Source organism: Eptatretus burgeri, chromosome 11 (genome assembly GCF_056783735.1).
Source record: "Eptatretus burgeri isolate ZD-2024b chromosome 11, Ebu_testis_v1, whole genome shotgun sequence".
Lineage (NCBI taxonomy): Eukaryota > Metazoa > Chordata > Myxini > Myxiniformes > Myxinidae > Eptatretus > Eptatretus burgeri.
In genome coordinates, this window is record NC_140971.1 from 73,428,380 (window position 1) to 73,444,616 (window position 16,237).

At 42.5% G+C, this 16,237-nt stretch overlaps 1 protein-coding gene across 1 annotated transcript; it reads left to right on the forward strand.

Moving 5' to 3' along the window:
* The first annotated feature begins 1,032 nt into the window (after nucleotides 1-1,032).
* TBXT (T-box transcription factor T) lies at nucleotides 1,033-10,690 on the forward strand. The gene is made up of 8 exons (XM_085846984.1): nucleotides 1,033-1,680; nucleotides 2,365-2,629; nucleotides 2,724-2,858; nucleotides 3,100-3,161; nucleotides 3,812-3,876; nucleotides 4,607-4,750; nucleotides 7,783-7,900; nucleotides 8,140-10,690. The coding sequence occupies exons 1-8, from the start codon at nucleotides 1,487-1,489 to the stop codon at nucleotides 8,393-8,395; spliced, it is 1,239 nt and encodes a 412-aa protein (XP_085703110.1). The 5' UTR covers nucleotides 1,033-1,486; the 3' UTR covers nucleotides 8,396-10,690.
* The last annotated feature ends 5,547 nt before the right edge of the window (nucleotides 10,691-16,237 follow it).

The window sequence follows — 16,237 nt, forward strand, 5'->3', positions numbered from 1 at the left end:
TATAACCTCCAGATCTTGAGCTTCTTTTCAGTTTTGGCTTTTCTTTTTTTTAACAACAGTTTATGCACACACATAAAAAAAAATACTAAACACAAAACAATGCTGCTATATAATTGGTTTGTTCCAAAACTTATTATTACATCAGCTTGTACTGAATTTATTTTAAATTTATTTAATCTGGTTTTCTTAATCATACAAACAATGATGGTTTTTCCACTTGATGCCCTTGTTAAAACTCCCTGAACTCTTTCCTAGGGACACCTTTCGTTAGCAGATCGAAACTGGTGTTCAGTTCAATGACAATTTCTTCAAAGCGGCAACTTTTGATTTGACAATTTTATTTCAAAACAATTCGTCGATAGTTTTATTTTGAAACGTTTTTATTTATTTTTTTGGCCAATTTTTATTTCACCTTAAAAAAAAATCTCATCACGTTTAAATTGCAACTAATTGACAGTAAACCTGTTTCACATATTTTATGTATGACAACTTTTCGTGTGATGAGTTTGATGACTTTTATATCTGAATAAAAGGTGGAGGAACTTACAAAATGAAACCCCGTTTTGTTAAAAAAAAAAATCATTCGAAATCTCTGCATTTCAGTCCAAGGATGATGCTTTCCTTCAAAATAGGCGATGGAGGTATAGTATGGACCCTTAATGAAAATGCGTAAAATTGCAGACTCACCTATCTCGAACTTCGAATGAAAGAGGGAAATAAAGGCTTTGAGGTATTGGGGTATAAGTGAATTAGTCGAGGAAAGAAGGGCGGGTGGGCTAGTGGGGGTTGGCGGAGGGGTGGGGATGGAGGCAGGGGTCAGTAGATAATTGCAGCACATCAAACGCGGGAGCAAAATAAAAGTGCAAAGTGGGGGAAGGGCCACATTTTCGTTGGTTTTTATGGGTCTGATCCGTAGACCATAAGATCGGGCAACGCCCATAATGAAAACTCGGATCCAATGGAAATGCATGGAAGTACATCACGTGACATTACCAGTGGCGGCGGATTCCCATTATAGGCACGATTGGAGAACGTGGATGGGCGAAACGTCCGAAGAAACGGATAACGCACGGCAGGAGGTCCTAGAAAGGAGGGTTGATCCCTCTGTCGTGCCTCATCCCCCAACCCCCTCCAGATCTCTCCTCCTCCTTGCCTCCTGGACTGTCTCTAGTCCAAGTGCTGTGGCCTCGACAAACCCAAGAGCATCTCATCGAGTGAAGATCTTGTAAAAAGCTTTCTTCCTGATCGTTCCTCCCAAAAATCATCCGAACCTGCAACGCAGTTTCTCCGATTCTCCAAAGACCACTTTCTATCCTGATCACCCTTGATCCCATGCCCAAACCTTTCCTCTCCCTCCAAGGAAACGACCACCCGAAGTCAGATATTTTCTCAACCTACATCTAATTGAGACCCGACTCTCGATCTGTGATTCCTCCTGATCCATATCTAGCCTCCACTCCTGTAGAACCGTCACAGGAGACGAGCCATGGGTGAGTCAAACGGCGAGGACCCTCCGAGTCGCCTCGAGCAGCTGCTGAGCGCAGCGGCGCGCGAAACGAGTGAACCGAGCGACAAGAGCGAGGCGAGCGAGCGAGACGTGCGAGTGGTGCTGGAGGAGCGAGTCCTCTGGGAGCAGTTCCACGCACTCACCAATGAGATGATTGTCACCAAGACTGGAAGGTGCGCTCTTTATACGTCGCGTGTACATGTCGAGGTACGATGGTCTTCCCGTGTCTGGTTCATGGAGAAGCTCGTTGCGACGCTTCTCCACTGCACAATGACACTCACATATGGGGGGAGTAAGTTCGAGAGGTGCATTCGGAGAGTTCGAGTTCCTGCGCGGATTAACACGTATCATGTTGTTATGGTTATGGAGCTGTTATCCAAAGTTACAAATGGCATGTTGAGCGATTGTGAAACTTTGTGATTGCTCGCGAACAATTGATAACGATGTGTTATCGATATTTGTCGATTTCAATGATCGAATTTCATCCCTCTCGAGGATATAAAAAAAGCAATGAGAAATGTATGAAACAGAAATCTGTTGTAGTTATAAAGAGGAGTTTTTGTTTGAAATTCCTATTACTTTGTTCACTTGGATAGTCGTTGAAGATCGTCCTTCGTTGAACTCCACATTGTCCTCAAATGAAGTGTGATTACTTGCGCTGATTTGTCGCTACAATTGAATTTTTTGCGTTAAAGTCCATCATACAAAGTCAATTCGTTGACACAATTAAGAGTCCTTTTTGGAGTGAATAGTTGGATGTCATCTGAGATTATTTTACAGACAATGATTGACTCAACAACGCACATTCGTTGCATCAACAGTCCCCTAAAGAATCGTTGCGTCGGTGTGGTGCACAGGCGCATGTTTCCGGTCATCAAGGTGTCCGTGTCCGGCCTCGACGCACATGCAATGTACTCATTGCTTCTCGACTTCTCGGCGGCAGACGCCCACCGCTGGAAGTACGTGAACGGAGAGTGGGTTGCAGGAGGCAAGCCCGAGCCTCAACCCCCAAGCTGCGTCTACATCCACCCAGACTCGCCAAACTTCGGTGCACACTGGATGCGTGCCCCGGTGTCTTTCTGCAAAGTGAAGCTGTCCAACAAGATGAACGGCAGTGGACAGGTATGCCACGGGCAAGTACACACGCGACCTTAAATGTCAATCTTGGATTTTTGCACCTTTTTAGTCGCGTACTCATGTACGCACCGTGTTACAGATAATGCTCAACTCTCTTCACAAGTACCAGCCGCGAATGCACATCGTGCGCGTCGGTGGTCCGCAACGTCTACTCTCGAGCCACGCGTTTCCAGAGACTCGTTTCATCGCTGTGACCGCCTATCAGAATGAGGAGGTACATACTTGTAATTCAATGTGTGACCTCCAATTTTCTTTCCCTACAGGAAACCGAGAAGCTTCAACACAAACAAACTGATGTATACTTATTGTTAAATCTTGTATAACTTTTCATTTAAGATTATAAAACTTATCCTGCAGATGGCAATGCAAACAAAATATACATTTATACGGACTGGAGGATTTATTCTGAAAAGATTATCGCAATCACTTTTTTTTTGTTGTCCCCGTGGGTGCAGATAACTACACTCAAGATCCGTCACAACCCCTTCGCCAAAGCTTTTCTGGATGCTAAAGAAAGGTCTGCATCAACAAACAAAAGACATCCTTGAAACCAACTTATTCTGCAAAATGGGCTCGTATTAAGAACTCTGAACTTTGCTGTATTGTTGTAGTTGTAGACTGAGAGAAGTATACTGCACCGGTCGTTGCATTAGCATCGGCTCTTCCCCTTGAGTTTTCCAACTCGGTCATGAAGCCCCCAATGCTGCACTGGCCGTCATCACACTCTTAGAGTAATGTGGGTCTTTGTCGTTCTTTTTGGTGGTCTGCCTCATGGCAGGTTCATGTGCTGTGAAGCGGTCCCATGGCAACAAACTTGCACTGGGTGGTTTGCCATTGTTGGAGTATAGAATTAGGTTCGAGTGCTTCCCTTCAAGGTGATTATTGTCCACTACAATAAAATGGTGGCAGACTAGTTAACATTGATCCAAAGGATAGTGCACTCATTTTATGCAACACGCTGCCTGTGGAGCACTGGGATGCCAACCTACAGTTGGGTGAGAAATCAAACCCAGGTTGGATGGTTCAAAGACCTGTATGCTAAACCTCTGCACTATCAGGCTAGCCCTGCACTTTGCTATACCATCATGCTTATTTCTAGAAATAGTTAAAATGGAAGAGTCTATTGGTGAAAATAATGCTGAGTGATACTTTTATTTTACCTTGCAGAAGTGATCCACACAAAGATGGTCCAAATGATATCTCGGATATTCAGCAATCTGGTTATGCTCAGAGTAAGTACGTGAAAGATTCCCGCGAAACCGTGTTGGTGCTGCAGTTTTATTACCTCCGGCACCGAAGGTGGAGGGAGGTTATGTTTCCACCCTTGTTTGTCTGTCTGACTGTGAGCAGGATGTCTCAAAAATTATGGATTTGGTGGACGGACAGGTTGAGTGTGTGACAAGGATGAATTGATGAGATTTTGATTAAGATCCGGATCCAGGAATTTTTTTAGTTATTCTTCACCATTGAGAGATGGGGCCAAAAATGATATATAGCACAATATCTCAAAAAGTTTTGGACGGATTCAGATAAAACTTGGTGGACATGTTGGGTGTGTGACAACGACCAAAGGATTTGATTTTGGTGAAGATCCAAAACCGGATGCTGGATTTTATTTTATTTGTTTGTTTAAGTGATTCCTCACCATTGAGAGATGGAAAACGATACAGAGAATAGCAGAATATGTGAAACTGTTATGTATGGATTCAGACTAAACTCGGTGAATCAGTTGGTTTGGTGATACGAACAAGCCGATGAGATTTTGGTTCAGGTTCAGACGCAGATACAGTACAGCCTTCCAGAGGGATACAAAATGTAAACTGTTCAGCCTTGCGGAGGTATGCGCTCTACCGAGTGCCGGTCTAGATAACTACATTAAATTACAAGGAAAGGCATTGCAAGAATAATAATCTTGTATAATCATCTTCAATGGTTGTTTCCCCATCGCCCCATGCCGCGCAGTCGGTGGTTGGCTCCTACCAGGACAGCAACAGTTTCCCGGGGCCTTTTCTCTACCTGGCACATCCGCTTGTGAGCGCTTCCCTCCACTTCGTGCTCACCGTGCAGCACCCTACCCGAGCCCGCATGTCGCTCGTGCGCCCCACGGTGTGTATCCACTGCACGCAATCGTACTTGCAGCACTTGATGCAACTTCACGCCACAGGAATATGCCGATGTAGCTCTGAATTCGGAGGAAGGCAGTTGTAATGTAAAGGAGTTTCTCGCATTTGCCCTTTGTGGATGGCCAATTGCACAAAATGTTAGTCCGAGGAAGGTCACAGGCCTGGAAGTCAAATCCAAAATCGTAGATAATTTTGTGGAAAACGGTTGCTTTGGGACACAGTAAACTACGAGGCCGACATCGCACTCGTAAAATGACTGAAAGTTGCAAAGATCACTCTGAAGCGAGAATTCAAGGGTGGTGAAACCCCTGTTTGGAAAACCTGAAGTAGTCATGGGAACAGCAATATGCATCCCTTTGTTGTATGGTTTATGAGAGGTGATCAGTAAGTCCTGGGCCTGATGTAAAGTCGTTGATTGCAAATGATAGTAATTTTAACCATTTAACTGAACAATTTTTATTTTATTTCCCGATTCTTATTGCTTCGGCCACGAACTCACGAATCGTAATGAAACTCCATGCGTGATTTCACTGTGTTGAAAGTACATTGCCAATGGAAGATTTCATTTGAAGCCAATTATACTATCGCTCACAATTATTAATTAGCTACTGCAAACCCAACACAGTTAGATGTAAAACAGATATTGAAACACTTAAAAATTGCTTTCGAAAGGATCATCTATTTATGATTATGCATGGAGGGGTGGATGTGGTTGGGGAAAGGTTGGGTTTGGGGGGGAGGGGGTCAAATAAGAAAAGGAAAGGAAGATAGAACAAAAGAGGGAAGGAGCGTGGGGGAGAAAGCAGTTGAAGGGAAGCGACATCTACTGAGCATATGGAACATTTTCTATATTGGCTGCTCTTAGAGCACCCTTATTCTGGACATTTTAATCTGTCTGTCTGTCCGCGAAACTTTGGTCAAGCCTCGGGGCTAAACCACTCAACCGATTCCAATGAAATTTGGTAGGTAGGACCAATATTTCTGGGAATCGTGTGCTTTCGAATATGGGACCCCGGGCCCTAGCAACGGCCCTTTAAAGTGGTCGAAAAATCGAAGCTTAGAGTTCTGTGTGCAATCTATCAAGCTCCCTTCATGCCAATTTGCAGCCCTAACAAAAAATATTTGTAGGAGGAGATAGGTTTTGGGCGAGTACATGTCGAACATTTCAGAAACGGTTAATTGTGAATATCTCTAAGAGAAAGAGTGATTTTGATGAAACTTGGGTGAAATGTGTACAATGTGGCTAGCATGTACACAAAAATGAATGGTTGCTATGCACACCTCCGTTGCTTAGCAACAGCTAAAATACTATATCGTACATCGTACACTTATTGTGGACTGTACAAAAAAAATCAATACCTCCGAAACTGGACCTCCGAGGGACCTGTTTTTTTTTGTGCCCAAGGAGAATGTCTTACAGCATCATATAAAAAAAGAAAATCTTTAGCGAATAGATAAATGGAATTACCAGGGCTGCCATTTGTTAGAGTCTCTTTGGAAACATGCCTGAAATTTCACAAGGCGGGTTTCTGGGCGCAAACTAGGAGGGCTGTGATAATCATATTTATTGTGCTAAATTGATTGATAGCATGTACATGAATATCGGCTAGTCACGTCGGCCAGCTTTCCATCTGGAGCGAGCAGCCATGTCGCCTACCGGCTTGTTCCATTATTAGTGTACAATTATGACAAATGGGATAGTTTAAACTTTACAGGTACTGTATGCACATTCACCTTTGTGCTGTTTTGCTTCGGGTTGAAATCTCGACCCAGGTATAAACTGTCAACCTGGTGTTTTGCATGCCAGCCGACACATCAATGTGTCCCTGCTTCGTCGGAAGGCCTGCCAACATTTTTCATAGGTGGATGTGAAAGATCCCACAATCTTTCATGAAGAGTTGGCGCATTATCGCCGGCACCCTCAACAAATTATAAATTCACACCAGGCCTGGCCAGTCGGTTTGTGAAAGACTTGGCCAAGAACCGTTCCCCCGACCGACCCCACAAGAAGTTGGGAATAATTGTGGTCATTGCAGAAAAACAAGACGAGTATACAACTACTTGAACTTCAATTATTTTTCGCAACGGCACAACAGACAATAGTATCTTGTAAATGTTTGTGTGTTTGTTTGTGCGTTATTCTTTCACGGCTGAACCAAAGTCCCAATTTTGGGTGCAGCCACTGCACGTTGCCCTTGACATCCGTTTTGAGGGCACCAAAGTCTGCTATGAAGTGTATATTGGGATGTGGGGTCAGGTGGTGCTGCTGGCCCGCAGGCAAGAGGTAACCACCATGAGGCCAACAACTCCATAACTTTTCAATGTCCAACACGTCCCGAAACCACCACCCGGATAAGCTCACCCAGCCGGGCAGCGGCGAGTAGCCCCTGCTAGTATACTATATAGTAATGTGTTTTGTGTTATGAGAGGTTTTCCAAATGTCAAAATAACAAGATGCAATCACATAAGAAACCACACTTTATATTTTTCATCATTATGAAGGAAATATTTTTTCTGAAATAACCACCTGATCTTGCATATCGAAAAACAATAAAACATCAGCATTTACTAGACAATTGTAATTTGAATGCTGCATATGTCCTTTGGAATGAATACGTTTGATAAAGTAACTTCATGCCCAGGAATTTGTAATCAATCATAATTCTACTTTCAAACCTGCTGATAACATTATTGCAGTTGTTCACAATTGCGCCACTGTTTTATCACAACACCGTTAATGCGAGAGAACAGTGTATTGCAATACTATGTGACAGTACATATTAAGCAGAATTTATGATACTTTGGGATGTCCTTGTAGTTTTCAAGAAACTTGTCACAAATCTTACAATACAAAGATATGTTACACTGCACATGCTTTGATGGTAACACAACCCGATGCAGAATTTGGTAGTTCAAAGTGGAATGCACCGAGAGAATGTAATGGCTTTGCCTTTCCTCACCTACGCCGTCAAGATAACGTGGTGTTATCTTCTAACGCTTGCAATGTCCCCTCAGGATACACTGAAGGTCCCGGTTCGAACCTTCCCATGCTTGGTGGCCATGACGCTTGGTCCGGCCTGCCAGTGTCATCGCACGCCGGAATGTTGCACCACTCCGGCAATCCGAATAGCAGGTGATAACCACAACTAAAAGAATGATTTGAAAAGTTCTCGTACAGAGCATATGCAGATATACATTTATAAGGTAGTCTTAAAATCTTGTGGCTGACTTTAACTCAAGGAATTAAACTAACTGGAGTTAGCAACCACTCGTTAACTATAAAGATTATCAACAGTTGATTAACCAAAGTTGGATGATGAGGATTCAATCCGAACAGCGTTCATTACTGTTGCACTTGGTTTGGTTCCGCAGTCAATACTTGTGGTCCATGGCGGGTGGAAGCATGTCCCCCGTACCTCAGGCCATGCCCACGGGACTCCCCATGCCTTTCTTCCGAGGCAACTCCTCGCCCTACCCCGGCGGACATTCCAGTACCCTGCACGGTGCTTCTCCGTCCTCGTACGACACCGGAGGTCACGGGGGAGACACGGTTCCTGTCGACTCGCCGTACGACCCCACGGCACACCTCCTGACCACGTGGGCACCACTGACCCCTCCAGACATCTGATCCTCCGATTTGGGATATTCCACAAGATCACAGCCACCCGCCTATCCCCCAGTTGCTGTCAAAGACCAATGATCCATTGCTACTGGTCGAATATTGTTCTCATTGCGGTTTTGAAGGTGCCCACGATTTTTAAATGTTATACGTTTTAAACTAAAAAAAAAAAAAAATGTTTGTCAATTCTTGTGTTTAAACTGTAAAAAAAAAAAAAAAAGATTTAAGGAATTCCCCCCAAATACCCTTTAAAATTGTGATAAATGCATAGTTGATTTTAAAAATCAATTGTTGTTTTTTATGTTAGGGTTCAATCTGTCATGGGTTGGGTGAGGGAGGGGTTTGGGTTAGAAATGAAATAGCTTTCAGGAATGAATGTCTTGATTTCAAGTTGAATTTTGTTTGTAGTCATTTTTGTGAAAAAGCTAAGAATGGCGTCATAAATGACTCACTACCATTTGGGAGAAACTAGATGCAAATAATGAACTTAAGCAGCAATTCCTCCACCAAAACCCACTCCTTGTGCCCTCTATTTTTAAACAGTGTGATCCCTCATTGATAAGATTTCCAACTTGCGTGAAAATTATCAAACTAATTAACAGCACCCCAATTTCAAAACTTTGTACCCAATCATAGATGACATTTTGCTGTCTAAATCAATAACAGCATTGAAATAACAATTTTCTTCAGGGGAAAGTTTTCAAGTTTTAAACTATTTTTTTTGTGCGTTGTCCTTCAGTCTGTACACGTACTCTGGTTTACGCGCATCGTGTCGATGTGTCCGTGGATTTAAAAAAAAAATCCCTTTCAGCGAAAGTAATTTTTAAAATGGATGCAGCAACCTATGAGTGTACTGGTGTAAATACACAGTTGATCTTTACTTTACATATTAGAGCTATTGTTGCGTTATGCTGGAACAATTACTTGCTAATCCACCTGAATCTCGATTGCAATTATTGAAAAAATGAACTGTAAATACGTGTCTTGCGTAATCGCCGGGTTTTGTTTCTTCGCTTTTTGTGTATTTCTTCATTACGATATGTTATTATAATTGGTATTGTGTAGTAACATGTTATAATTGTGCGTTTGCACCGTGCTCGTGACTAACGAAGGTATTTGTCGTTCACGCATCTGGCAGCGATTGTTTTTATTTTGATTTTAAATCTTGTTTTATTGGAGCCGTTTCACTGCAACTAGTTTGGCGAATAAAGTATATACACTGCTGTCTATTTACTCGTTTTGAGCCTTTTTTATTTATTAAAATGGTAATAAAGTTTAACTTTCACACAAAGTCCATAACAGCGTGTGTATGCCGCCGGATTATCGATACATTGCTTGACTCTCCTTTATAAAGCGATTTGTAACCTTTTTTTTTTTCAAGTTAATCAATTCACTTGTTAATTGCATTGTATTGCAAAAAAGAGGTATGGCAAAGTATATAATATTATTGCTATTATTATTACTTCTGACACCGAAGGTGGATGGAGGTTTATGTTTTCCCCCCTGTTTATCTGTTTGTTTGTCTGTTTGTGAACAAAATGTCTCAAAAAGTTGTGGACGGATTCAGACAAAATGATTAGATTTTGGTGAAGATCTGTTTCTGGATCTGAGAATTAAAAAAAAAGATTTTTCACCATTGAGAGATCGGGCCAAAAACGACATAGCAGGATATCTGAAAAAGTTGTGGACAGATTCGGACGAAATTTGGTTGGGAGGTTGGGTAAGAAAGAAGGAAGAATTGATTCGTTTTGGTGATTATCCACATCCGGATCCGGATCCCCAAATTTTTTTGTGCCTATCAGTGGGATGCAAAACGTAAACTAATCAGCTTGGCAGAGGTATGCACTCCACGGAGTGGCTGTTCTAGTTATATTTGTGATGTCACATCAGCAGATGATGTCACATTTGTGTATTTCTTCCTCCTAAAGTGTTACAATTGGTGTTGTATAGTAACACGCTCGAGTTGCATGTTTGCATCATTCTCGTGAATAAGAGAAATATTGGTCGTTTGGTTCTTTGGGCAGTGATTGTTTTTCATTTTATTTTAAGTCATCAAATTAAATAATGCATGCAAGGAACGCAAAGCATAAATGTTTTGGATTATGTGCGGTTATATAAATTTATATAACGAAGCAATTTGCTCGTAAACTAACGGTATTGCGAAGAGAAACAAAGAAGGACAAGATGTGATATTATATGATTTGAATCATTAAAAACTGTCATGAATGATCATGCACCAGCACGTTGGTTTGGACCAAAAGATCTGGAGTGCTTTTGAGTTCTTTGTTATGATACATTGGTTACATCTGTGGTCTGATATTAAAAGTCCTTCCATCAACTGCACCAAATAAAACTTTGTTATTATTCTATTGTGTGGACCGTAAGATTTGCTATTGTGTGGACTTGAATCTCGATTGCTATTACGGACTAAACCTCCCCACAACTCAAACTCATCCCTAAAAAATTTAGAAGTTAGTATATGTTGTGAGTGAAAGTTACATAAATATATCTTTAAATAATTTTTAATATCCACAAGGTTACAAGACGCATGGACATCACGTACAGTATTTTCTACCAATAGCTCTGTTGAATTCACCTTTTACAACAATAAGTTTAATGCTTTGGCTAAGCAATTAAGCTTTGTATTTTTCACACCTTTATTTTAAGCTACATACCTGAACTAATCTTTACACAATAAATAGTTAAGTTGCAACAAACATATTCAGTCTTAACACCCTCAATTTTGGCGTTGTTTAGCCTTAACTTAGTCAGCAATAAAACCCTTAACATCGGCAAACTTAAGGCTGTTAAGTCTGAACAACAGCTTGAACTTTGGCGGCGTCATTTGGTTTCAACTTATTGTCTGCTGTGGCCGCAGTGAACTTGGTAAATGTTAAACTGGACCAGAAAAATGATCCCCAAGTCATAAAGCAACACATGTAAAGCTGTGGCCTAACTTAGAAGAAAAATAAGGATGGTTGTTCCTTTCAAAACAGAGGTCGATTCTCATGGGGATATGTATGAATATTCAGTCAAATAATTTTAACCTTCAGATGATCAATGGGGTGCAGGTATACAGTAGGCCCGATACCCAAATAACGTTTAAACGAAATATCTCTCGTCTCAACGGTCCGGAGGTTAAGGAGGTATTGCAAAACGAAAACATGATTTCTCACGTCTGTTGTTGCAACGACTTTATCTTTTATTATTTTAATGTCAAGGCAGGGGTTTACTGACATAACTTTGCATAATTACATAACTTACATACAACTACCACCCCCAATTTGTTTCCTGATTTCATCCATTAACAAAAATAATTGGAACAATTCAATTGTCTTTCAGATTCAACAATATGATTGAATGAGCACCAATGTATTGTAACGATGTCACTGCACCGTGAATGTTTGAATGTGTACATGATACGGGTATGAGCAAATAATTATATTGTGAAAAATAAAAAGGTCATTCGAGTGATCGAGGAGTGGGCACGAGAGGGGGAGAACAAAAACTACCGTGGAGTGTGCAATGCAGCGCTTTCATTTTAAATGGAAACTCTTATTTAGATCGTCAAATGGAGGGAGAGGGGTGAGTGCGCTCCGACGAATGTCGTAGTGGTCGAGTACTGAGTATTTCAAGATCATTTCTGTACATTTGTGTTGTTAAAAGTATCTTACTGATTCGAATAAGATTTACGATATAATGAGCATACTTTGGTAAAAAGAAACTCCATGATTGTTTTCCATAATTTTTCTTGAAAAATGCCAAAAACTGACTAATCAACATAAAATCCAACCATTTTCACACGGGATGAATATGTCTAGAAAAAGGCAATTCTACCCATCATGTGTCCACATAAACAATGCACTTTTTTTCACTCTACATAAATGGAAATACCTGTGTATATTAAAATGCATTTAATCACTAATACACACGTACACACCATTCAAAAATTACCCTGCATCGGTTCACGAGGATGGATGAGGAGACTGAATGAGCTTGTGCGGGCCAAGTTGATTGGGACAAGTGGTTTGGTTTGTGTCTGCATTGTTTTTTTTTTTTTTCTTTACGAGACCGAGGCTCATGAAAGAGCAAAGTATAACTGACAGTGCGATAAACATCAAAGCAATGATTGGACTGGAAAAGAGGAGAAGGGGACGAAGTGCTGAAACAAGTAATGGTGACGGTTGGGTTAGGAAAGGTTAATGGGTGTAGTAAAGTAAAGATCATGGATCGAAATTAGGGATGACGAGATGGCGTTGAATTGCTCGTTTGATGTCCTGGAGGGAAGAGACCGAGCAGCCTCGAGAATGTGATTCCATAGTTACCCTCAATTTGGAGGGCTTTCCATGCTAAGAAAGCAAGCTGCTCGACTGAAACAAGCTACCCAAAGGATTGAGTGTACCAGGGTCAAGATGACAGATAGAAAAAAGTCACAGACGAGATGGGATAAACCGATGCATGAGAGAAAGTTGACTAATGTGAAAGTATTCGTTTGCGGAATCCATATCATGTGTTCTGGAGATGGCAGTCCAATCCTGTTGCGAGAAGGCAAAGTGAAGTCCTGCCAGGTGGCCTGTGCAAACAGCCATATTCTGCGTCGTTGAGTTTGCTCCATTACAATAGCAAGAGAGATACAAGCCTTGACAGGAAAGTGATCAGAAGAGGACCATGAGTTACTCAATTCAGGAGGAAATCCAAATTTACATCCACAAGCCCCAACCTGTCATGCATACCTTTACCTGCTTTCTCGTCCCAACCAATTATATAAATCCATTTTGCAATCTCGGAGTATTTGTCCAATTCTCCCTTTTTACGTGGTCAGCCATCCATTCCCTATAAACCTTTCCACGTATGATGGAGCATTGAGTAGGAAATAATGGTGGTTAAAAAAAAAAAATGCCTGCTTCACCTCTCTCCTCTCGTTTTCATCCATTTCAAGCTGTGACCTTTGTCAGAAAAATAACAAATCGAGTTTTTGTCTATTTATATGAAAAAAAACCCCAAAACACTTGCTCCAACACAAGTAGCACCTGCTCCAACACATAAAATTTGCTTATTTTTCCTTGGTGGGACAACAAACAACAAATCGAGTTTTTGTCTTTTTAAATGAAAAAACAAAAACACCTGCCCCCAACACAGGTAGGTAGCTTTTTTGGCTGCAAGAGGGTCTTTTCTCTTCTCGGATATTTCAGACTACGAGGGAGTTCCACGTCTTACGTTATGGATATTCCGTATGAAGTTGGCTGAAAGCTTATTTTATTTTTAAGAAAGTTCAATCATTTTATTTTTCCTTTAAAAGGTGTGAAAAACAAAAAATCTTTTCCAACAAACCAATCAGCGGTGTGTCGCGTTTCGGGGAGAAATATTACCATGTGTTTACGAAGGGAAACGCCCGTACGGGGTGAAAATAGTGGCACAGAGGCCGATCGGTGGGCACGTTCAAGTGGCAGCTGCGCTTGGTGACTCGTTCCAGCGACACAAACAGGCCGCCCTGTTTGTCCGAGTACGCGCTGGGGTCCCGAGAGCGCATTGAGCGATGGCGTGCTCACTGGATGCTCAAAGCGTGCTCTGTGTGGGACAAACATCAAGCGCTGAGCTAACACGACGCGCATTTCACACTGGGGTGTGAGAGCAGCTCTGTTTGTCTCTCAATCTCTCCTCTTATTTTACTCTCTCTCTCTCTCTCTCTCTCTCTCTCTCTCTCTCTCTCTCTCTCTCTCTCTCTCTCTCTCTCTCTCTCCCCCTCTCTCTCTCTCTCCCCTCTCTCTCTCTCCCCTCTCCCTCTCTCCCTCTCTCCCCTCTCTCTCTCTCCCCTCTCTCTCTCTCCCCTCTCTCTACATTTACAAACAATTTCATGAATTTTTTTTTTAATTTAGTTATAATCATGACTATAATTCGAGAAGTTTCCATGTGTTTGTTTGCCATGCGTTCATTATTGAACTGCTGGACAGAAAGTTGAAAACTGGCAGTTATAGTTGGGGTTGGCTGAGGAAGATTTCAAGTAGTGAAAAAAAAATTAATCTCATCATCAGTGGTTCAGGATAGAGGGAGCACCCAAACTCTCTCAATGTAAATACATATGGCAGAGTCCCGCCCCCAGTTTGATGATTCAGTTAGAATTACAAGGCACACGAAAATTCAACACTTCTGGTGCAATGGGGAACGAACCCGTCCACAATCCTGGGGGAACGAACCCGTCCACAATTCTGGGGGACGAACCCGTCCACAATCCTGGGGGACGAACCCGTCCACAATCCTGGGGGAACGAACCCGTCCACAATCCTGGGAGAACTAACCCGTCCACAATCCTGGGAGAACTAACCCGTCCACAATCCTGGGAGAACTAACCCGTCCACAATCCTGGGAGAACTAACCCGTCCACAATCCTGGGGGAACTAACCCGTCCGAAATTCGGGGGGAACTAACCCGTCCGAAGTTCGGGGTGAACTAACCCGTCCGAAGTTCGGGGTGAACTAACCCGTCCAAAGTTCGGGGTGAACTCACCAATCCGAAATTCGGGGGGAACGAACCCGTCCACAATCCTGGGGTAACGAACCCGTCCACAATCCTGGGGTAACGAACCCGTCCACAATCCTGGGAGAACTAACCCGTCCACAATCCTGGGAGAACTAACCCGTCCACAATCCTGGGGGAACTAACCCGTCCGAAATTCGGGGGGAACTAACCCGTCCGAAGTTCGGGGTGAACGAACCCGTCCGAAATTCGGGGGGGGGGGAACTAACCCGTCCGAAGTTCGGGGTGAACTAACCCGTCCGAAGTTCGGGGTGAACTAACCAGTCCGCAATGCTGGGCAAACTGACCCGTCCCCAATTCTGGGGGAACTCACCCGTCCACAATTCCAGAACAAACGCGTCCACAATTCTAGGAGAACCAACGCGTCCACAATTCTAGGAGAACCAACGCGTCCACAATTCTAGGAGAACCAACGCGTCCACAATTCTAGGAGAACCAACGCGTCCACAATTCTAGGAGAACCAACGCGTCCACAATTCTAGGAGAACCAACGCGTCCACAATTCTAGGAAAACCAACGCGTCCACAATTCTAGGAGAACCAACACGTCCACAATTCTAGGAGAACCAACGCGTCCACAATTCTAGGAGAACCAACGCGTCCACAATTCCAGAACCAACACGTCCACAATTCCAGGAGAACAAACCCGTCCACAATTCCAGGAGAACAAACCCATCCACAATTCCAGGAAAACTAACTCGTCCAAAATTCTACAAATAACACGTCCACAATTCTCGAACCAACACGTCCACAATTCAAGAACTAACGCGTCCACAATTCTGGAACAAATGTGTCCACAATTCTAGAACAAACGTGTCCACAATTCTAGAACCAACACGTCCACTAATTCTAGAACTAACGCGTCCACAATTCTAGAACTAACGCGTCCACAATTCTGGAACTAACGCGTCCACAATCCTAGAACAAACGTGTCCACAATTCTAGAACAAACGTGTCCACAATTCTAGAACCAACACGTCCACTAATTCTAGAACTAACGCGTCCACAATTCAAGAACTAACGCGTCCACAATTCTGGAACAAACGTGTCCACAATTCTAGAACCAACACGTCCACTAATTCTAGAACAAACGTGTCCACAATTCTAGAACCAACACGTCCACTAATTCTAGAACTAACGCGTCCACAATTCTAGAACCAACACGTCCACAAACTCTAGAACTAGCGCGTCCACAATCCTAGAACGAACGCGTCCACAATCCTAGAACTAACGCGTCCACAATTCCAGAACCAGCGCATCCACAATTCTAGAACTAACACGTCCACAATTCTAAAACTAACACGTCGACAATTCTAAA

Bases quoted from the DNA above. Each gene is read 5' to 3' on its own strand.
- TBXT (XM_085846984.1), top strand. From the start codon at position 1,487: ATGGGTGAGTCAAACGGCGAGGACCCTCCGAGTCGCCTCGAGCAGCTG. The intron at 3,162-3,811 runs GTCTGCATCAAC...TTTACCTTGCAG, and splicing joins TTTCTGGATGCTAAAGAAAG to AAGTGATCCACACAAAGATG. The intron at 7,901-8,139 runs GTGATAACCACA...TTGGTTCCGCAG, and splicing joins TCCGGCAATCCGAATAGCAG to TCAATACTTGTGGTCCATGG.